Source organism: Strongylocentrotus purpuratus, unplaced genomic scaffold, assembly GCF_000002235.5.
Source record: "Strongylocentrotus purpuratus isolate Spur 01 unplaced genomic scaffold, Spur_5.0 spur5_scaffold_12, whole genome shotgun sequence".
Taxonomy (NCBI): Eukaryota; Metazoa; Echinodermata; class Echinoidea; order Camarodonta; family Strongylocentrotidae; genus Strongylocentrotus; species Strongylocentrotus purpuratus.
The window spans coordinates 26,499,105-26,522,157 of record NW_022145597.1 but is presented as its reverse complement, the minus strand read 5'-3'; the positions used below and the strand labels follow the sequence as shown (position 1 = coordinate 26,522,157).

Sequence of the window (23,053 nt, the reverse complement as noted above, 5' to 3'; positions counted from 1 at the left end):
TGTTGGATGATATTATTCTTGGGGTAGTCGTGAGTGATGAGATGACACAGGACACAGGGTCAGACTTAATTGGCACAGAACTGTCCATAGGCATACAACTGTCGATAGACATACACATACTTGAAGCAAAAGTATATATTAGACTAGGATCGTAACAAAAAAGAGGGGAGCGAGTTAAAGCTAAACTTTAGTACTGGTAATGCGATTGCATTGTGAAAGAAAAGGTGTGAAAGGATCAGAAACAGTTGATCATGTAGCATGTAAGTATTGGTGTGCACTGCAAGGTTCTGGAGTCATCAAAATCATAATAAATTTGACCGAGTCTTGGTAAAGTAACAAACACTCACATAGAAAGCCATATATGGGACAACACACATGGTGTCGGGGATGGTACTGCCTTGGTTTCCTTGTCTTTCTATGCTCATTACTCAGCCAGTATACATTTTCTTCCAAAATTGTTTGGCACATGTCATTTATTTGTAATCTTGAACATTCAGTGTAAGTTTTGTTTGATTCTGTGAGAATTAATTTTTTTTTTTTACCAGTACTGGAGTTTATCTTTAATGCAAAACGGCACTTAAAACAAATTGAAAACCAGAATCACATCTAAAATCTTGAATACGAATTTAAAAGATTATCACGGGGATTATCAAGTTCCAGTGAGGGTTTTATGAATAAAATATTATATCACCAGAAATGAGTTCGCGCCCACGGATCTCCCAGCCACCTTCTAAATACCACTGTTATTTAACTTCCCATCTCCCATCTCCCCCTTGTCGGTTCACAACCAAAAGGACATGAAGACCCGTCACTTACGTTAATGTACGCCTACTGTCAGTGACTGCAATTCAAGTTGGCGGTGAAGGGGGAAGACCTCAACAAACGATATGAATTCCAGGGGCAGATCTAGCTTTTTGCCAAGGGGGGGGGGGGGGGCTGACCCAGTCGCTGATCCAGGATTTTTCCAAAATCGCGCCGTTTTACTGTTTTACTTTTTGCTTCTTCTTTTTCCCCCTTTCCCCCTTTTTTCCACCTGGCCGCCCATGCAGGGGGAAGGGGGGGGGGGGGGTTGGGTACACTGTTTAAGAATTATATTCGGATCGTTTCGTCATCAATAGTGGTTAAATAATATAAATCTGGGAGAGGGTATTTATACGTGCCGCCCAGGCTGCCCTATATAAAATGACGGAGGGGGATGGAGAAGGGGAATGGAAAATGAAAAGAACGTGTAACGAAACCCTGTCCCTGGCTAATTACCCTGTTAATTTACTTCTCATCTGCAGAGTAAGGCCGCAATGCCCCCTCTTAAATGATGCTTGCATGGACCTACCCACAGGTGCACATATCCAGGGGGTGTAAGCCCTAAAATCGATCTTAAAATCGATTTGATGAAACAGCTCACAAGTATCGGTTTTACAGCTAAAACTGATTCGGCCTTAAAATTGATTTTTAAAATCGAAATTGATTTTAGTTGATGAAAAACCGCCCAGGAAGTCGCCAGCAACCAATAACATGTATGACGTAATGTACTACTTTTAGTTTATAGGGGAAAACTTTAGTGCTCGTCAATTCGCATGCGCATGCGCGCGTGTCCATCGCATATACATACTCGATTAATTCTCTGAACTAGAATCCGGGTAGACTGCCATTTTAAAGAGTCCGGTTACAATTACTGCCTAATACTGGTACTGTCTAACATATCATGCATCATAATGTTTGGCATCAATACACACGTGATGATTCTAGAGTGACAATCATTTCGCTGGAATCACAGTATTTTTAAAGGTGAGTGTTAATATATAATTATAAACGGAAAAGCTGAGTCGAGTATATTTCTGTTGTCACTGGGCTTGGGACAGTCAGCTACGCCTGTGCTACGAAGCCCTCCGGTCGGGCGCGGCCAGCAGCCCGAACGAACCCCTCGTGGCCGTGGAAGCTATTTCTTTCCTCAATGGCTGCTTGCTGTAAATTAACCTGGTGGGTCTGGGAGCGGTTCCGGCTAATCGGTTGTTTACATTTTATAGTTGCCAATGTGTGTGATATTATATGACGGTATGTATATTTCATAATCGTTTCATTCACATGGAGATTATGGGCATGGGTAGACAGAAATAACAGCTTGATTTTTGCCAATATGGGGAATTCTAATAAACATGATAGTCTACATCTTGCAAATCTTCCCCAGCTCAGCATGGCGGTTAACATGCCCCCCCCCCCCCCTCATGGTCTTTTGGCAGCTAGAAATTTAGATTTGCTACTGTAATGCCTTGTTGACTGATTAATATTAGTCTTTTGTCATCTTTTTCTATCTTTTTCATGTTAAAACAACTTCTGTTTGCCAGCCATTCCATTCACTGAATAAGGCGAGAAAAAAAAAAAAAATCATGTTTATAGTGTCCCCGCGTGCTTCCTTTTTTGAGGGCATCTGCTTTTTTTTGTTTTTAATTAAAAAAACAATTTTTAATTCTATTCTATCTTGAGAAATAGCCCTTCCAAACATCTTCGAAGAGGTGGCGAGCAGCCAAATTGAAAAATATATATAAAAAAGGGCCTCCTTCCTTTTTTTCATAAAGGCAGGATCGATGCTTAAATCTTTACAATTTTGATATATTTTGATATCCCTGTGGATGTATTATAAGCACTAAAAAAATTAGCCTCTAAAACACTTCTGTTTTCGAGAAAAATTGAATACAAAAATTTACCGGTGCTCCCGGTAAATTTGGATAAATTTCAAATAGCGCCTATGGCCGTACAATGGTAGCTGCGACCATGAAAATCTCAGAATATGTAGTTGTGATATATAATTTCCAAACGGGAATAGCTAATCGGTCGATTTTAGTCAAGAAACATTGTTTCAAAGCTAAATTAATAGCTTGACCTTGAGAGGGATCTATACAACATAAAGAGTTTATTATTTATAATTTCATAACTTCAGACTCGATTTCAACCGCGACAACGATCAATGAATATTGTAGGAACGTATATGCTCCCAACATTTTAATTTGAACCGAATTCATGGCCCCATACCAAAACTTTGTAATACCTTTAACATGTTGTTTTTTGGCCTAATGGATCCTCTATAGATGGAATCCACTTTGCATACAATGGTTGTTGTACACTTTTTTGGCAAGCTTCTGGCTAGCTTTTTATGTTTTGTTCAAAAAGTATGCATAAAATTATTAAACTGGTTTTAATTTTTTCCTCATGATTTCTTTCATTATTAAGTTCCAGTAATATAAAAGATATCACAGCTCTATATTTTAATTTTCAGAATAGTGTTAATTATTCTTGGTTTTTTAATAATATTATATATTATTAATTTTATCTTTGTATGTATACTCCTATAAAACTGTATGTAATAATTGTTTCACTATTCCTATGTATTTCATGTGCTTTTGTTGTAAACTGAATGTAATTCAGCTCTCGGGCTGCTATTTTCAGGATTTTTAATAAACCATTCAATAAGTTGAGAAGTATAAATAAACGGAACTTTTCTTTTCTTTAATGCAGTTCTCCTGGAAGAAACTGATGACTCTTGACACGATGAAGGAACATGGCATGCTGTGTTGTCTTCTGCCAACTATCGTCTATCTTCTTCTGCCTGATCTTCCAATCACTGGAGCATCCACTGATTGTGTAAAGATAGAGAACTGCCAAGAAAATCATAATGGTAAGCATTCATTAGCTTCAAAAGTCCAGAATCTGGCAGATTGTATTTTAAAGTTAAAGACCAGTTATGGTCATGCGATTGCATTGTGAAAGAAACGTTGTGGTCTGTGGAATCGATCAGAAAAAGTTGATCATCTAGCATCTAGCATCTGCAAGGTTCTGGATTCATCAAAATGATCAGAAATTTGGCCCATTCTTCGTAAAGTTACAAGCACTTTACACAGAAAAACGTATATGGGACTACCCTATATCTCTCACAGACCATGAGAGAAACAAATTTACCAAATATATGAATTAGTAGGTGGTTTCCCAGCAAATTTTTTATCATCATGTATTAGTCAAAACATATTCTTTCACATGATTGGTAATGAGAGCTTCCATTTCATTTTTTGAAATTGGGGCATTTCCAATACTGGTCTTTACCTTTAAGGGCCTACATGTATAGGATCTCTTTAATTCTCTTTGTTTTCATTCTCTTTTTCCACACAGGTAGCTCTTTGAAATTCAAATACCCTAATGTTCAGCTAGACATCAGCGTTTTGAGAGGGAAATACATGGATCCGTCAATGTTGTGCAAAGCTGAGGGTTTCACCAGCATCACATGGCTGAAGGATGACAGGTATTTAAACTCTCTGTGAACTGTGAACATGAAAAACTAAATCATTAAGAAGTTTCAATAATTGATGTTTAAGCAAATTTGTTATAGAAAAATGACACCTGTTATTGATAATAAGTTTTATGAAACATGACTCTGCTTTTGTTTTTTTCATCAATCTACATACATGTAGGCCTACATATAAACTTGTGTTACTTTTAAACAATGTATGTTGTAATGGAAGGGTTGCCATCAAATGAAACTTTAAAACAAGGTTATTTCAAAGCAAAATAAAGCACTTGATTCCAACCCCAGAAAAACAATACTGAAGCATCTTAGGAAGATCTATGAATTGTTTTGCAAGTGGAGTGGCACAATTCTGTGGAATTGATAAAGGGGCAATTCTGTTGTTGGTAGAATACTTGAAGTATGCCAAGTGATTCAATGATAAGGGGGGGGGGGGAGTGGAGGTCCCCTAAATACGCTTTGGCATTCCAATACTTAGTATAATTATGTTGTACGTATTTAGTCTTTCTCCACTATCATATTGAGATGCGTGATAGCTCAGTTGGTAGAGCAGTGGTCTCGTAATCTGGTGACCCGGGTTCGAAACCAAGTCGATGTGCTAGTGCCCCTTGGTAAGGCATTAATCCTCATTACCAGGTCCCTCGGAGATGACCGAAAGCCGTCGGCCATCTGGTTGCTTACTTACAAGCATTTATGCTTTCTTAGCAGTCAGGTAAAATAACCACCACCACATTATTCATTTCAGGATTGAGTTCCCGTTTGGTTTTATGCCTGGCAGCAGTAAATGTTATACGAGTCTGAAAGACTGTAATCAGACCGTGGAGATAACCAACACACAGAAAGAGGCTATCGGGAACTATACATGTCTGGTGTCCAATGGTGAAGAGACGATACAGAGGACATTCCATGTGTATGTAGAAGGTATGTGGTAAGACAGGGGAACGGTATTATGGTATGGTCTTATATCCATTGGGTAGCCTCATCATAGCAAATGATTTTTTTTTTTAATTGCTTACAATCATAGCCTCTACTTTGCCAGTGTCCCATGTTCTAGTGAAGAGTGTGATTGACTCAATTAACAGTACTAATGATGAAGATGATGATGACGATGATGATGATGATGATGATGATGATGATGATGATGATGATGATGATGAAGATGAAAATGATGATGGTGATGGTAATGGTGAGGAGGAGGAGGAGGAGGATAATAATGATCTTAATAATGATAACAAATTCAATGTTAGATTAGTAATTTTTCAAATGCTTTGAAGGATTATACGACACATGCTCCTGTGACAATTTCCTACATCAGCCAAAGTCTTAACCCCTAGACCAATCACTTCACTTTAAACCTAACCTAAAACCCCTTAACCTAACCCAAAACCTAATGCTAAGCAGCATATGAAGGAACAACGATTAATGCAGGATCAAAATCATTTCTGACAGATGAGAAATTCACTGATGACCCATCTACGATTGACCATGCCAACTGCAGTGATATGGCGGTGAAACCTGGGGAAGACGTCTACCTTTTTTGCGAGTTCTGTGCAGGTGACAAATCTCATGTAACCGAAGTCAGATGGAACAAGCTGGATGAAGATGAGAATCTGGTACCTGTAAATCAGCTGACGGATGGAGAGGATGAGGATGGGAGCCGGTATTGGGAATCGCCCAACACTTACTCCAGAGATTGTTTTGAAACATAGTAAGAATGTCTCTTGATTTGATTCGATTCGATTTGAGTTTAAAAATCTTTGATTTGAAATAGGAAAAATCAGGAATAGCTTGTAAATTTCCCTTTTTCTAATGAGTTTAAAGGTAATACAAAGTTTTAGGAAATTTTGAAAATTGGTGGATAATGATATTTGGATGCCCCTGTGGATGTATTATAAGCACTAGAAAATTTAGCCCCTAAAACGCTTCTGCTTTCGAGAAATATTGAATATAAAAATTTACCAGTGCTCCCGGTAAATTTTGATAAATTTCAAATAGCGCCTATGGCCGTACAATGGTAGCTGCGACCGTGAAAATCTCAGAATATGTAGTTGTGATATATAATTTCCAAACGGGAATATCTAATCGGTCAATTTTAGTCAAGAAACATTGTTTTATAGCTTAATTAATATCTTGACCTTGAGAGGGAGCTATACAACATAAAGAGTGTATTATTTACAATTTCATAACTTTAGACTCGATTTCAACGGCGACAGCGATCACTGAATTATTTAGGATCGCATATGCTTCCAATATGTTCATTTGAACTAAATTCATGACCCCATACCCAAACTTTTTATTACCTTTAATACTTCGACAATGTCTCTAAGCGATTTACATATATCACATCTTTACCCCGGTCATTGAATTCAGGCTGCTTGCCTACACATAACGTATGCACATTCTCCACTTCCTGGGGAGCAATTCAGCCAGGCCCCAATATTCAGTTGTCCACAATGGTGCTCAAACTACACTGACTTATTGCATCCTACCAGGTACCCATTTAACACCTTAGTGGAGAGTGGTAAATGTGGATTAATATTTTGCCAAAGGACAGAAGTGCCAGGTGGGGATTTGAACCCTCAACCCTTAGATTGAGGGTCAAGTGAATGAACCACTAAACCACGACACCTCCACCTATCCCTACTATCACGTATTATCCAAACACTCCTAGATCCTAATCAAATGATTGGTCGAATGCGATCACATGTGATTCATTTACTGAGACTACCACACATTTTCTTCATGAAAAAGCGTGCAATAGTTTCCAGTACTATCCAATGATTTTTAAGTATGTGATGCTCAGCAGTTTACATAGAGGTTAGTATGCTTATACTGTATGTGGGCCTATTCTTGGATAGTACTACTGGTTAATGTGTATGAATCGAAGTCTGCTTATCTCTGTGTGCTTGCTAAAGTAAGCCTATTCAACTTTAGGTTTATTCGTCAGCAATAATGACAAAAAACAATCTTGAAATGAATTCATTTTACGTCAAATAACAAGGATCTAGGTGTTTTAATGTATAGAACAAATGATGTGTACTTTCATTCGCTCATTACAAGATCTATTCTCTCGATCTTGTTGAGGCTGTTTATACGTGTATCGTACTCAGCCTGACTCTGTGTACGATAGATGCACAGAGCCTCAACTTGAGTGCGTATACTGTAGATGGTATAATGAACTCATTGCCATGCATCATTTGTATATTATTGTAATTTTTGTTTCCCCCTAGCAATCTTCCAGCTGCAGTTGGAAGGCAGTTAATAATCAGAGATGTTACATCAGGCATGTTTGGTAGCTACGTCATCACTGGGAATTACACCCTCAACGGAGCATACAAGGGAGACTCCATAAAAATCATTGTCTCACAAGGTATGTATTTAATCTGTTGACAGCTGAATTATCTTAATTCCATGGGATTAATACAGAGATCAACTATCCCACCTTGCACACATCTGGTAAATAACAGGCGGTGATTGGTCAATTAGTAGACGTCTGCCTGTTAGTTAGCACACGTGTGCCCTTTTCCATTCGTCTGGGGCATGTGAATAAAGTCATCAACGGCCTTCCATAGCATTGCAGGAAGCATGCGTGATTACTGCCACTCGAATTGATTCAAGGCGCCTAAACGATCCCTTTAATCTTACTTCAGGATGTTAGGATGAGCATTTGGTTTAAAGGTTGATGCAGGCATTTGCAAGTCAACACAAATCTAATTCTATTTTTTTTTTAATGAATCTTAAGTCTGAGAAAGGTAACACACTTGTGAGATTTCAAGATCAGCAGTCATTCTAAATAATACAAAACAAAAATATAAATATTGGACAAACTCCTATTTCAGAGCTTGTGTTATAGCAAGGGTATTCATATAAAATAAAACTCAATATCTATGTGTACTGTGTAGACTTAATTTTTACTTTCGGGTATGCCAAATTGGTTTGTGTTTGTTTTTTAATTATACGATATGGCACAAAATAAATTCCATGAAAATTTTCTTCACTGGACTTTACTAAAGAAAGCCCATACAGACCAAGAAAGATGTAACCTCAATCATCAATGTGAAGTTTATTTTATTTAATTTTTAAAGAAAAAGCAATCTGTCATAATGATTCTATACAGGTGGTCACCAGAGCAATCTTTGCGTATTGCATCTCATTCTATCATTATTATTAAGTACAGTATCATCAAAGTAAATTTTGATTCTATTTTTTGTTTGTACTGCAAGCACCTGACACGATGATTGAGATCACTGTTGGCGTCGTGGTATCATTGACTGTCATCTTCTTGGTTGTTACCGTGGTAACAGTGACCTGTCACAAATACCATCTGACTCTACAGCTCTACTGGAAGAATCGGTTTGGAAAGATTGAAGAACATGGTAAGATCTACAACGGGTAAATTACCATTCATCCCGATACCAATTTGTCCATTCTTGGACAGCTGGGTTGATGAACAGCCAATGGGAACATTATTTTCAGTCTTAGGAACCTTAAGAAGATCTGTCACAAGGCCCGCAAGATCAAAGTGTGAGTCTCATTGGCTGTTGATCTCATTGTCTTAAAATACCTTTTTAGAAAGCCCAAGCCCCTGATATTGTGTGTCTCGAGGGTCGTGGATTGTGTTGACTGTCAGTCTCATATTAGCTGAAGCCCATCAAATACTAAAGGCTTGTTCGGACATGATGCAGAAAAAACAACAACGTTATTGTTTTATGACGTAAAGCGTAACATACTTCACATCTCTGTAACTTTCAATATATGTTGCGAGCAGACGTAATGACTAACTTTTATTTGATTTTCCTCTCCCTATGTTTCTTGCTGACGTAGATGGAATGGAACATGATGCCTTCATCAGCTTCAGCGACTCACCGGAGGATGGGAGGTTTGCCATTGCCGTAGCGCAGCGCCTCCATCAGCAGGGTTATGATGCATGGATGAGAGATATGCATGCTATACCAGGAGAAGGTAAGAAAATGCCAGTTCAGACGTATCAATAGATTGCTGGAAGATGAATGAATAGAGGTGTTGTAGTGGAGTGGTTTAAGCACTTGATGTGAAATACAAAGGTCGTAGGTTCAATCTCGACAGACCCCTCAAACCTTTTCTCAACAAAGACTAGGGGGCTACTTACTTTTGAATTTTATTACCCAATTATTGCCAATTAGGTTAGAAAGGTCAAGTCAGGTCATGTTGCTGACTTAGGGCGTAGTGAACAGCAATTTTGGAGGTAAATATTTTATGTATTGAGATCAAAAGTTTACCTAACAACATAAATCTTACCAATACTGGGGAGTGTTTCACAAAGACTAAGATCGATTTTAAGTTGGACTTATGATCTTTAGATATAACTTTTTTTCCTTCAATAATGAATGTAAATGTAAATAAGATAAGAAATGTAAATTCTGTAGATTTGTGACCATGATTTGTATGCCCCTTGAGAGACTAATGCCAGTAAATGGTGAGAGCAAACAGTGGCATGAATGGCCTGCCATAGTTAAGTCCAACTTAAAGTCGATCTTAGTCTTTGTGAAACACCCCCCAGATGAACCTTCATGATTGTATGTTTATAATCCATTGCTATTCTTCTCCATCTTTTGTAGCATTGATAGCGGAGGAGATTGTCAGCATGAAACGAAGCCGACGATGTATTCTCATCATCTCTCCCGAATACTCAACATCTTCTCACAGTGAAGTATTGGTGAGTGAGCTATACTTACAGTGGGGGGGGGGGGTGCAATATTCCCTCAGGGTTACGGGTACAAGTACAACAAATATTAATGACAAGTTGAAGAACACTGAGTGAGAAAAATGAAGGATATCATACATTCCTTGACCCTTTGTAAGTAAAAATATTTTACCGTGGGGTATATAAACAGAATTTTTGCACTTTTTATTTTATTATGCTAGCTAGATACCTGATTTGGTTTTGCCAGGGGTGCTGGCTCTCACTTTTGACTTATTAATTAAACTGATAAGTACATGCAATTCACCAAGATCATTTGAAAATTAAATATTAAGCAAGTTGGAATTATGTGAAATTTTTCAAAGAGGTGCATTTATTCTTCCAGATGTCTCCTTTTGAATAAACAATACAGCATTCAGAATTCATGCTGGCTCATTTATAATATATAACACAAGCAAACTATAACTGTACATTTATTTACCATTAGCAGTGCACCTCAAGGTTTAAGGAGGGTGTAGCATGACGAGACTATGTGTCTTTCTCGTGGCCTGACTCGGGCCAATCGGGTATAAAACGACTACGAACGACGCGACCACAATATTCACTTGTGGGCAACATACAAAGTATCAGGAGAACTTTGATCTGTTTCACGAACGCTAGTTAATCAAGTCCATTCGTTTACGTGCAGTTGTCCAAAAGAAGTCGTAGTTGGGGTAAACCAGTATTTGCCATGCTACACCCCTTTAACTGATGTATGTATGCATTGAGCAAGCCCCATGGGAACCTGAGCTGACAAATACAGCACTATAGAATTATATTAATATTGTTGTTGTAATTTTTGAATCCCCCCCCCCCCCCCACCTAGACTGATTTGGCAGCTGACCAGACTCTAAGGAAGAGAAGTCGAATCATCCCGATCCTCTACCGAGGCGTCACCAGGGAGCATTTCAAGCGACACCGGCGTCTGGCCGAGATCGTGAGGGTGTGTCCCTGCATCACCTGGCAGGAGATGGAAGATGCTGGTTCCTCTGAGAACCAGCTTGGTAATAGCATCAGTGGGAGTAGCCCAGAAGGAGTGCATGGCAATGGCAGCAGTGGGAGTGGCCTTGGAGAGATGCCAAACAACGATGTGAGTGGGAGTGGCCTAGGACAAATGCTTAGCAACAATGTGAGTGGGAGTAGCACAGAAGAGCTGCCTAGCAATGTCTCTGGGTGTGGTACTGGAGAAATGCCTATCGACAGTAACACGAGTATCAACAGTACAAATGATGATGAAGGCACACTTGCCTGCCATAGCAACAATGGCATGAGGATGACTCGTAGAGATGGAGATAGTGATCAGCTTATCGAGGACCAGGAAGAAGGGGAGAGAAAGAAGAGGGAGATGAAGACGAAGAAGCAGAGGGAAAAGTATGAGAAAAGACTTCTTTTGAAAATGCCGCCTAAACGATTAGTTGCTAGTCATGCTGGAAATGTAGCTTCAATGGTAGTGTAAGTCTATTCATTGCCATGTGTCGGATCACAAATTAGAGATAATCTTGGGTTTTTATAATGATGGGAAATAAGTTAATACAGGGTCAAACCAAACTTATACTGAACGTTCAAAGCTACTGGTATATATGTTTATATATATAGTTTTGTATATTATCACATGTGCTTTGAATATGTAGATTGTTTAGATATGTATTAGCTTGCAATATTTTGTTACACATCATTATAGAGTTTGAGGGCATTAGGTATCTCTCTCTCTCTCTCTCTCCCACTCCCCCTTCCTCTCTCTCTCTCTCTCTCTCCCACTTCCCCTCTCTCTCTCTGTCTCTGTCTGTCTCTGTCTCTGTCTCTGTCTCTGTCTCCCACACACACCTAATAACTATTCATGTATGTACTACCATTGCATGTAAGTGTGAGATCAACAACATTACTATCATGCTTTCACTACAATCGTGTTTAAAAATGTAAAGTTTACCTTATACCCCCTTCACATTCACTTTTTCTTATGAGCTCTTACGGATCGCACAAATTCACGGATCTTTCACAGATCCTTACGATTTGGCCACTTTTACGACCAATTTCAGAGTTGTTACGAGTTAATATGAGCTATTTAAGATTTATTACGGATTAATTCGAGTTATTACGATGTATTTGTCATGAGTTGTCGTGGATGACTACGAGCAACTAACGGGCATTTTACGACCTGTTTACGTGTTGTTACAAATAATTACAAGTTAGTTGCAAGTATTTACAAGTCCTTACGATTTTGCAGCTTTTATACCTTTCCCCAAATCGTAAACAATAGGTAAGAATACGTAAATTATACGTATCTATTGGAAAGTACTCATAACTACATGGAAAGTGCTTGTTATAACTAGAAATAATACGTAAACAAATCGTAAACTGACCGTAACAAATCGTTAAAATTTTTGTTACAAGTCATTTACAGATTCTTGTGAGCAGTTTACAGATGGTGTTGTTGTGAGCGGTTTAGGAGCGTTTAACGATACTTACGGATTGTTATAAGTAAATTACGGAAAATAAATCCGTGGACAATCGTATGAACATTTTTTGACATGTCAAAAAAATTTGCCTCTTCTATATAACACGGATACTAGCAAGTTATTTACGGCTGCTTGCGATTGACTACGAGTTGACGATTCGTAAGGACTGTACGAAAAATCTGTTTATGTGAATGGGGTATTAATGATTACAAGTAAGATTCACCTTTATACAGTGAACAGAAAGTAGTATTCAATACATATGTATATATATATTTATATATATATATATATATTGGATAAGGCAGACTAATGGAGCATGGTTGCAACTCCGAGTTTCACGCCTTGCGAGCGATCATCAGTTGCCTGATGATCGCTCGCAAGGCGTGAAACTCGGAGTTGCAACCATGCTCCATTAGTCTGCCTTATCCAATATATATTTTGCTCTGCCCATAAGCATTGAGCACTGTACGGAGGTATAGACCTAATCTAAGTATATATATATATATATATATATATGAAACAAATGTGAAAATGATGTTATATGAGATGGAATGCAATTCAAAGACCCTGTTGGAAGTGAAAAAATTAAATAGATGAATTATTTATCAACAGAAAGCTTATAAGCCATAGATTACAATAATAATAATAATAATAATGTCTGTCAGAAGAGTAACAGCCCTCTGTAAATTCAAAATCTAAAGAATTGAAAATCAGAAGTTGTCAACCTAAAAACTAGCTATCAACTTGATGACATCATCTTACGTAGAGTATGCATATTCACAATGACTTTGCATTAATTGGGTATAGCTCATTGCCTCAGCTATGTAGGCGAGCCGATGTGGTCCACTTGTTATATCACCAGGGGGGTGTTTCACAAAGATCCTAAGTAGAACTTAACTCTAAGTTGGGACTTAAAAATTATGGACAACCATTGGAGTCTTAAAATGAAATATATTCAAAAGCAGAAATTCAAGTATTTTCGACTTTTTATAAATTCCACATCCAGAACATGAAATCTCCTTGATGATAGCAAATATGAATGATTTGAATAAACAATTAATGCCTTTCAAAATAACTTTTACAAAATATGTTCAAAGATGCTAATGGCTTTCTATATTTTTTAAGTTCAACTTAGAGATAAGTTCAACTTAGGATCTTTGTGAAACACTCCCCAGGTTTTAATTTGCTTTTGTGCAATACTGAAAGGGCTAATATACATATATTTGTTTATATATTTGTATTCTACATTCATTGAGCTTTCCATTGATATAAAGTAATATTGTCTTCAGATAGGGTCTTTGAGTTTAAACACAGTATGAAATCTCAAGTATTTATTTTGGGTTGGTATGACCATCAATGGTTATTGTATTGAATCATATATTGAATTCATATGTAGAGGTGTTGTGGTCCAGTGGATAAGTCTCTGGGACTGTGAACGGTTGAACCACAAGGTACAGGGTCTGTATCCCTGTCACAACACTAACGTCCTTTGGCAAGACGTTAATCTACATTTGCCTCTCTCCACCCAGGTGAGGTAAATGTGTTCCTGGTAGGATTATTTCCTGAAATGCACTGTGCGCTGGTAACGGCTGCCAGAGCTTAAGCTAGGGTAATAATTTCAAAGGCTCTTTGGAAGCGCGTAGGGGCGTTATATCATAATGTGTTGTGTGTCATGTCCTTATGAATGGTGGTGGTTATTTTACCTGGCTTCTAAGAAAGCATAAATGCTTGTAAGTAAGCAACCACACAGCCGACGGCTTTAGGTCCTCTCCGAGGGACCTGGTAATGATGATTAATGCCTTACCAAAGGGCACTAGCACATCGACTTGGTTTGAACCCGGGTCACTGGATTACGAGACCACTGCTCTACCGACTGAGCTATCGCGTCTCCTTGAATGTGTGCTATACCAGAACGAATTATTAATATTAATATGTTTTATACAACACCTACATGGATCCTTGTCATTTGATTGGAGAATTGTTGGTCACATGATATTCAATAGATGTTATATTGCACGACCGTGCATTTTTGGTTATATGCAGACTGCGTACCTCTCTGCGGTGCCCGTATCCCTGTGTGTATCTGACGCGAAGGCAATCTGAATGTATGTAATCGAGAAGGCTTGACTCCAACTTTAATAAATATAAGGAGTAAAGCATAATTTGTTGATTAACGTTCTATTAGATCTTCTTTGATGTTGTATAAAACAAATAATGAATGTTTTTCATTCGTTCAATAGTGCAAATATTTTCATTCGTTGAAAGATTAACGTTAATTCTATTAAATAGAATAGAATAGATTATACAACACCTACGTGGATCCTTGTCATTTGATTGGACGATTGTTGGTCACATGATATTCAATAGATGGTATATTGCACGGTCGTGCATTTTTGGTTATATGCGCCGTGCATTTTTGGTTATATGCAGACTGCGTACCTCTCTGCTGCATGTGCGCGCGCGTATCCCTGCGTGTATCTGACGCGAAGGCAATCTGCATGTAATTGAGAAGGCTTGACTCGAACTGTAATTTATCTTTATAAGGAGTAAAGCATAATTTGTTGATTAACGTTCTATTAGGTCTTCTTCGATGTTGTATAAAACAAATAATGAATGTTTTTCATTCGTTTAATAGTGCAAATATTTTCATTCGTTGAAAGATTAACGTTAATTCTATTCAACTCGGCTGACGCCTCGTTGAATAGAATGTTAATCTTTCAACTCATGAACATATTCGCACTATTGAACTCATAACCATTCATTATTTGTATAATGTTAATCTTTCAACTCATGAAAATATTCGCACTATTGAACTCATGACCATTCATTATTTGTATATTATTGTGCATATATATCATGGCCTTGCTATACTATATAGAAGCTCTAAGCTGTTGGCAGTGTTATGACCATTTATTTAATTTAAAAAATTAAAAATTAAAATTAAAAATCAATCAATAATAATAAGCAGCACTATAATCTATTTTTATATATTTTTAGTTTTATACTTGTTTATGGTATAATAGTTTGTATATTTTTATATATCTTGAACTTTATCATAGTGGATTGCATATATTTGATGCAAGTTGATCATGCAATGATTTGTATGTTTTAGTACAAATGATAATCCATCATTTTTTTATTGTAAATCATGGCTATGTAGTTGAATTGTATTAATTATGCAACATTTAAGAAAATTACATCTTTAATTCTCATTCAAAATTTTAAACCACTTCACATGATACTAATTCATGTTTTAATTTATTGATAATAAATCTTGCCATCATGTATGTGTTAAACGTCGTACTGAAAAAAAAATAAATCCAAAACCATAATTCATACGGATATCAATAGAATTTACTGACCTAAAGTGATTCAAGGCATTGTAATATTTGGTCTTTTAATACACTCTGACATTGTTTTGTTTTCAAAGAATGTTCTACAATGTATAAGAAGAGCAATTAAATGAACCTTTTTACACTTTTAAATGCTGTATCGTTGATAATTATTTATTTTCCTTGTGTCAATATTTTCTTTTTAAATTCTTCTATAAATTGATACTCTCCCTTCTCTCTCTCTCCGTTCCTCCCTCCCCTCTCTCCCCTCCCTCTCTGTCTCTCTCTGTCTCTCTTTCTCTCCCTCTCTCTCTCTCTCACTCTCTCACTCTCTCTCTCCCAGCTCTCTCTCTCTCTCTCTCTCTCTCCCTTACTTCATTTAGAGAAACCAATGCAATTTTCTCCTTAAAATACACCTTCAGTATCATAATCCCTGGTTTTCTTTTTTCAATTTTATGTAAATTGTTTTCGTTTTTTCTATTATTATTTTCTGTTGTGAGAGTTATATTAGCTTTCTCAAATCTCAATAGAAGCAAACACTGGACACTTAGTTGGCACTCATTGTAAAGGATTGATCATCTTGACAAGAGGAGTTTGCGAATGTAAACAAAATTATGCAACAACAACGAATTAGGTTAGTAACAGCCTTGACATTCCCCGATAATCATAATGGTGAAACGATTAAAACTTCGAATTTGACTGAGAGATAATATATAATACTCGCGTGGGCAATGCATGAAAACGACCTTATTTGACCTTGTGAATATGTTACTGACAAAAAGTGAGTTATCGGATGGCTAGGTTTTATTTGCGGTAAAGGTGATCTTTCGAAAGAATGCGGGTCAGCAGGAAATCAGATCGTTACTCTCTTTTGTTATTATTATCAAACAATAGGCACGAAAAGTACAAAGTACATGTTTTCAAATATTTTGTGAATGTGTAATAGAAACTTGAAATAAGGGAAAGGTCATTTTGTGTTTACAGCAGTGTTTAGATTACCTGTCTATCCTCATAACAGGTATAATCACTGGGATATTGAAACAAATGTGTAAATGGATGAAGCTCCGTCGATTATCATAGATGTATATTGCGTGAGTTCAAGTGAAGTTGCAATCGTGATGTAAATACACTTTAACAACGGTTCGTGCCTGGAATGAGCCTTTCGTGTCAGTGTTCAATGGACATCTCTTCGGCTGGGAAATTAAACCTCATTTACAGGACTACTTATTGGACACGTTTTCCTAATAACAACCTTTCGGGATATGGCTTGAAAACACACTAACCCTCCTCGTCAATAAATCATTGGATCATTAATTAAGGGGCAGGTTATCCCCGCTACCATGGACAGAAGTAAGTGGTTTCTGTCTGATGTTATTAGATTTTGTGACATCTCTTCATTTTGGGCAAGATCGCGTTTACGGTAAACACTTTGGATGGATGGATGTATAATCCTACCGTGGATTTTATAATATTGTCGTGAAATCAAATTAATTTCGAATGAGATGAACAAAACCAGGATGGTGCTTTGATACCAGGAGAATGATTGTCAATCCCTTGTTCGGTTTAGATAGGAGCAATATGCACTTTAACATGTCATTGCAGTTCTCTGGATTTTGATAAACATCGGACCGTGTAATGTCTTGTCGAAATTGGTAAATTTACTTCTATCTTATCATTGTCGACATGATGTCCACCATGATCGTCACCAATCGCCCTCGCACCAAACGTCGACATCCTAGTCGTCTGCCTCGTCTACAGTGACATCCTCAAAGTGTTGGCAACAGCATCGCCATCGGCATCGTTTGAAACTTCTACATCGCCTCCACTTTCGTTGTCGTCCTCGTTGTCCATGTCATCCAAAGAAATGTCGACGTCAGCGATGACGATGATGACGGCGTCCAGGGAGAACGTTACCTGTATGGACTACCTTACGGCCGTCGTCGATCCCGAAGACTGCGACTTCATGACCACTTCCTCCTTGGTGTTCGTCATCGTAAGCATCATCCTCATCATCTGGGGTCTCTTCAATAACATCCTGCTCCTCCTCATCATCTTCACGAACGGTCGGCAGATGAGGACTATTCCCAACATCTTCATCGCTAACATGGCATTTCTCGGTATTCTTTTCCTCGTCATCGTCAGCGGTGGTAATATCCTCCTCTTTGGCCAAATCGCCTTCCACGCCGAGATCATCAGAAGTGAATCCGTCTCCTCTGCTTTATTTTTCATTCAAATCGTAAGTGTTCGTTTGGAATTTACATGAATACAATCATGTGCGATGTAGTTATATACAGGGGAGGGGCTTCAAGGAGAGGCTTAACCACCCCCTTCTCCCCCCTCCACCCTTCCCTCCCCTCCCTCCTCCAATCAGGTCCTATGCAAAAAGCTTGGATAATTAGTTGTCCTTCTCTCTCTCTCTCTCTCTCTCTCTCTCTCTCTCTTTCTCTCTCCCTATCTCTCTCTCTTCCTCCTTCTCCTCATCGTCCTATTCTTCCTCCTCATCTTTCTCTTTTTCTCCCACCGTCTTATAACATGGAGAAGGAAAAGAAATTATGTAGTAATACCTTGTCACGATGACCCATGAAAGCTGGAAAGCTTATTTACAATACATTGTTACGGCACACTCTTAACCAGGGGCGTATCCAGGAATTTCTTGCCGGGGGGTGGGGGGCACACGGTGGGAAAGAGGACATATATATATTTTTGTTTTGTGGTCCAAAAAATATCGCAACGACTCGGGGGGGGGGGGAGGGTAAGAGGACATTTTTTTTTTTTTTTTTTTTTAGTCACGAAATTTTTTTATTTGAAATTTTGCTCCGTTGGAGGGGGGGACCATTTAAGGTCAGCCATTGGCATATTTTTTTTGTTTGTTTTGGCCGGGGGGGGGGGGGGCACGCCCCTGTTTTTCAGTACATTTTGGGCGAATTTAGGACTGATTTTAACATATTTTTTTGGTAGGGTGCACGTGCCCCCTTTTTATTCCCCTGGATCCGCCACTGTTAACAGTTCTTTTCATTTTATAACCAGAGAGATGAGAGAGAGAGAGAGAGAGAGAGATAAAGGGGGTTGAGCGAGAGAGGGAGAAAGAGGAGGAAGGAAGGGAAAATAGTGAGAGTGTGAGAGAGTTTTACACAGAGAGAGGGGTGAGGGAAAGGAAAAAGGGGAGGGGGAGTTGATTATTAGATTATATCGTAAAATAAGTTTCTCCACTCATTTTTTATTTCCTTTCAGTTTGTGTCTGTAGCTTCCTTCACTACACTGGTTGTACTGGGGCTTGATCGATACCTGGCGATAGTTCATCCACTCCGATCAAGACCATATCGAACGAAGAAGCGGGCCGTGATGGCTAATTGCCTTGTTTGGATAAGTAAGTTTTAATGGCATAGATATATCATCATATCTCTCTGGATAACTGACTACCATAATTCAGACACTTTATGATAACTGTATACAACTTTAAACAGTATTTCTGAATCTTATCAGATTACTGCAATATCGAAGGAGTTACTATCTACGAAAGATGACGTTTCAAACCACGATCAGACGATGCAACGTCGAATGAATTGTCAGCTTACGGTTGTCTGTTAGTGAGGTAATATAGGCGTATTTTTATGTGTGATCCGATATTTGATCCGGCGACAATAATTGCTCCGGGCTTTATTTCTCTAATTTATAGTGTTAGGGTTACACTTGCATTTGGGTTTGAAGTTAGGTTTAGGGCCAAGTAGGCCTATAGAGCGGGATCAATGGTTGAAGTTTGAAGTTGAAGTTTGGGATCCGATGAGTATAAGAAATTAACGCGGAGCATTATTGTCGCATTAGCAAGTGCATGTCGTACAACCGTTTGAATAATCTCAATATGTTCATCAATTCATGTTTTTTTTAAATCTCCAGTTGCAGGTTTGACAATGATTCCAGTATTCCTTGCGGGTGGAAGCCGGGATGTCTTTCAAGCTTACAGCGACCCTGGTTTAAGAAAATCAATGATTATCTTCATTACATTCGCCTATGTGCTTCCTATCATCCTACTTGTCTTGATGTACGTCGCCATCTTGAAAGTGATTTGGTTTAACCCCACAACCAAGCAACTGCAGGGAGAAGAGCAAGCGCGCAGATGGAAGCAGCGAATTCAAGTCTTGAAATCGTTATCCCGAGTGGTTCTGTCCTTCATAGTGCATTATGGTTACTTCTTTGCGGTATTTCTCTGGCTTATAAATGGCGGGCACACGCAAGTCAGTGCGCGTGTGAGTAATGTCTTGTTCTATTCTGCCATATTGATACTCTACCTGAACACATGCTTAAACCCTGTCATATACGCGCTGAAACAGGAAGCCTTCCGACCGTTTGTCTATAAGCTTCTCTGTCCAAAGACATGTAATCTTCGGAAGCCAGAGAAGGGCGCCCTCAACACGGCGACCCAACCGAATGGCAATGCAAGTGAGCCAAAGGCATCCAAAACACTACAGAACGGACAAGAGGGTGTCGTCCGGACCAGCAGTGGTCGGGGATCAACTGGAGTGAATCTCGATGGGAACATGGAGGAAAATGTTATTTTACCGAATGGAATTGTAAATGAAGGATACCATGGCAACGACAAGACACGTGATAAGGATACGGAGATTGGTTCTTCTGATGCAACGTCTGGAGATGTCATTGCCACTTCATATGCAATACCTGAACACCAGACCTGCCTCCAGTTAAATGAAATTGAGGCAAATGTTTAAAACGGAATCATAACTTTTTGTTGAGAATTCACCTTAAAGGTACTATGTCCCTTTTGTAGCCAACCTCAAATTCTGTAGAACTTTGCAGGAATTATGAATATGTCATGTATGTCCTATCTGTGAAATTCAAACGTTAGCAGTGTCCTCATATTCAAATTATGCAAGGAATCCCGTTTACTTGCTAGACTTCACTGTCAGACACTATTGAGTGACTGACTAGCTTTTTTCTTCTTTGGTAATAACATACATGAAAAGAGTTGAGCATTTGTCTACATCAATAACCCACTTCTTGTGATGGCCAAGATTAAACCGATTGAATCTTTGCGCAGCATAAAACGTATGATCGTTCGGTACAATTGTCTGAAAATCAAGACTATTACTTTTGGGCTCTATAGCCCTAAAGTCGATTTGACAAATAATAGTCGTTATTTTCCCACTTAAAGACATTTTCAAGCCCCACCTTTTTTAGGGAAGTCCTAAATTAGTATTATCTTTCAAATGCAGTGGGAATTTAAATGTTTTATTTTTTTGGCCTGCAAATGGGACATAGTACCTTTAAGGGCAAAACATTTTGGCTGAACATTAATCCACATTTGCCACTCTCCACCCAGGGCCCCGTTGCACAAAACTTACCAAGGAAGGTAACTTTGCCATCATCAGTATAACTACCATGGAAACCTTGATTTTGATTGGCTGTTGAGCCATTGACGGCAAAAATACCATCAATGGTAAGTGTTATGCAACGGTGCCCTGGTGTAAATGGGTAACTGCAATTGCCGGGGGTAATAATTATTGCAGGGCCCTCGGGAAGAACAGCATTAATGATTGCGAGGCTTCCTTGCCCTCTTCCAACTTTTTTTCAAAGACATACTTTTGTCAATCAACTCACATTGGCCCTTCCTCAACTCAGAATTATATTAATATATAAAGAAAAATCGATAAAGACGATTTAGTTACCTTTGATCCGCTTATTATTCTCAACTCGAGCAACATCTTGGAATTAGCATATCAATCATCATCTCATTTGCATATTCGTAACACTTTATTTATTGAAAATAACAAGGAGAATCATGTCAAAAGAATAACTCAAACCTAGGTTACTGCCTGAATACACAATCCATTAACAAAAATTGATCTTGCGTTGATCATCAGAGGAGATTATAATGTATAAATTGTTCACTTTAACAAAAATTCAAAGTGTCCGTTTTGCGATATCCCACCTGTTTGAAAATTGTAAGAATGTTCCATACTTGCCATATGATTGCAGGACAGACGGTGATTATGTTTTTCTACGAAAAGGTTAGTCTGCATACAAAATATCCTTATGATTTTCCATTTCGTATGAAAATTAAAAGATTGTAGTCGTGTTTTGTAAGTATCAAGAAATAAATATATTTTGGTGACAAAATTTGAGATTATCGCTTCCTTTTTCCTGTGTTAGACTCATCCATCGGATCAGGATGATAACTATAGCCCTAATCATTATTATGTAACAAATCATGTTCCCACAACCTCCCCCCCCCCCCCCCCTCGGTTTCATCATTTTTTTAAACAAATATATATTAAATCACTCCATCGTTCCCCCCAAAAAAATGTTTTTCATTTGTTTGCATAAAATTAACTGTATATCCTTCGTCCGTGTGAAAATTAAACCCATTGCTTACGGGGAATAACGGAGCCATGTATAAACTCTGTGAGGATTTCGGAGGCGACGGCTTCATATGCATTGCAAGATGTATCTTGCAACATGCATTTTCAGTTACTTATCTAGTTACAACTTGGGAATAACTTATTTTATTTCAAAGAAATCAATGACGAAATTATAACATGAATGACTATAGTGGTGATGATGATAATAACAATGATTATGATGTTGATAATGATAATGATGATAATGATAATAATAATAATAATATCATCAACAGCAATAGAATGACACTAATGATAAATTCAACTTCGACTAGTTCTTTTAAGAAGAATTAAAAGAGACACTTCTTCAATAAAATGTTTATTTCCATTTCTCTTCCTCATTTGTTGTTTATAACCAGCATAACTTTTTCTTGTAAATCGCATTGAGCAATATTCTATTGGATTATGCGCTGTATAAAAACACTCAATTTAATAATGCATGTTTTTATATTATTCATAGTTAGGAATTAAAATGATAGGCCTCCTAATAGTGACCAATGTAATTATACCAATGTGAAATATGATATCTCGATTTCATCTACATCAATTCATAATCATCTCTTTTATATTCATTTCAGATAAACAAATTGCTATGTAATGACGAAAACATCAACCGTTGTGAAATTTTTGCATTAGTTTTGGGGCTAAAGGTTATAAAAACCATAATGCGCGGGTGTTTGCTCAAGTTGCACGGAGCACAATATGCATCGGGCGCGTCATGGGTAGAGGTACAGTTGTATGGTTAGTTTTTCGCTTGACTGATCTTACAAAAAAGAACAATAAAAATAACCCATAACAGCAGGAAATTCCACGATACGGTGTAGATCAATGATGAATGGATT

General features: G+C 38.0%; 2 protein-coding genes across 2 annotated transcripts; both read left to right on the top strand.

The window, feature by feature from the left end:
* The first annotated feature begins 1,632 nt into the window (after nt 1–1,632).
* On the top strand, nt 1,633–12,759 carry LOC105438134. The gene is made up of 10 exons (XM_030982238.1): nt 1,633–1,785; nt 3,511–3,670; nt 4,159–4,288; nt 5,037–5,212; nt 5,741–5,999; nt 7,522–7,661; nt 8,515–8,667; nt 9,116–9,253; nt 9,889–9,986; nt 10,837–12,759. Exons 2-10 carry the CDS (start codon nt 3,529–3,531, stop codon nt 11,464–11,466), a joined length of 1,866 nt encoding a protein of 621 aa, XP_030838098.1. The 5' UTR covers nt 1,633–1,785; nt 3,511–3,528; the 3' UTR covers nt 11,467–12,759.
* Nucleotides 12,760–17,474: 4,715 nt separating this feature from the next.
* Nucleotides 17,475–20,601, top strand: LOC100892761 (allatostatin-A receptor-like). The gene is made up of 3 exons (XM_011665491.2): nt 17,475–18,034; nt 19,030–19,165; nt 19,693–20,601. Exons 1-3 carry the CDS (start codon nt 17,648–17,650, stop codon nt 20,520–20,522), a joined length of 1,353 nt encoding a protein of 450 aa, XP_011663793.2. The 5' UTR covers nt 17,475–17,647; the 3' UTR covers nt 20,523–20,601.
* The last annotated feature ends 2,452 nt before the right edge of the window (nt 20,602–23,053 follow it).

Bases quoted from the DNA above. Each gene is read 5' to 3' on its own strand.
- LOC105438134 (XM_030982238.1), top strand. From the start codon at position 3,529: ATGACTCTTGACACGATGAAGGAACATGGCATGCTGTGTTGTCTTCTG. The intron at 3,671-4,158 runs GTAAGCATTCAT...TTTTCCACACAG, and splicing joins CTGCCAAGAAAATCATAATG to GTAGCTCTTTGAAATTCAAA. The intron at 5,213-5,740 runs GTATGTGGTAAG...CATTTCTGACAG, and splicing joins ATTCCATGTGTATGTAGAAG to ATGAGAAATTCACTGATGAC.
- LOC100892761 (XM_011665491.2), top strand. From the start codon at position 17,648: ATGTCATCCAAAGAAATGTCGACGTCAGCGATGACGATGATGACGGCG. The intron at 18,035-19,029 runs GTAAGTGTTCGT...ATTTCCTTTCAG, and splicing joins CTTTATTTTTCATTCAAATC to TTTGTGTCTGTAGCTTCCTT. The intron at 19,166-19,692 runs GTAAGTTTTAAT...TTAAATCTCCAG, and splicing joins TAATTGCCTTGTTTGGATAA to TTGCAGGTTTGACAATGATT.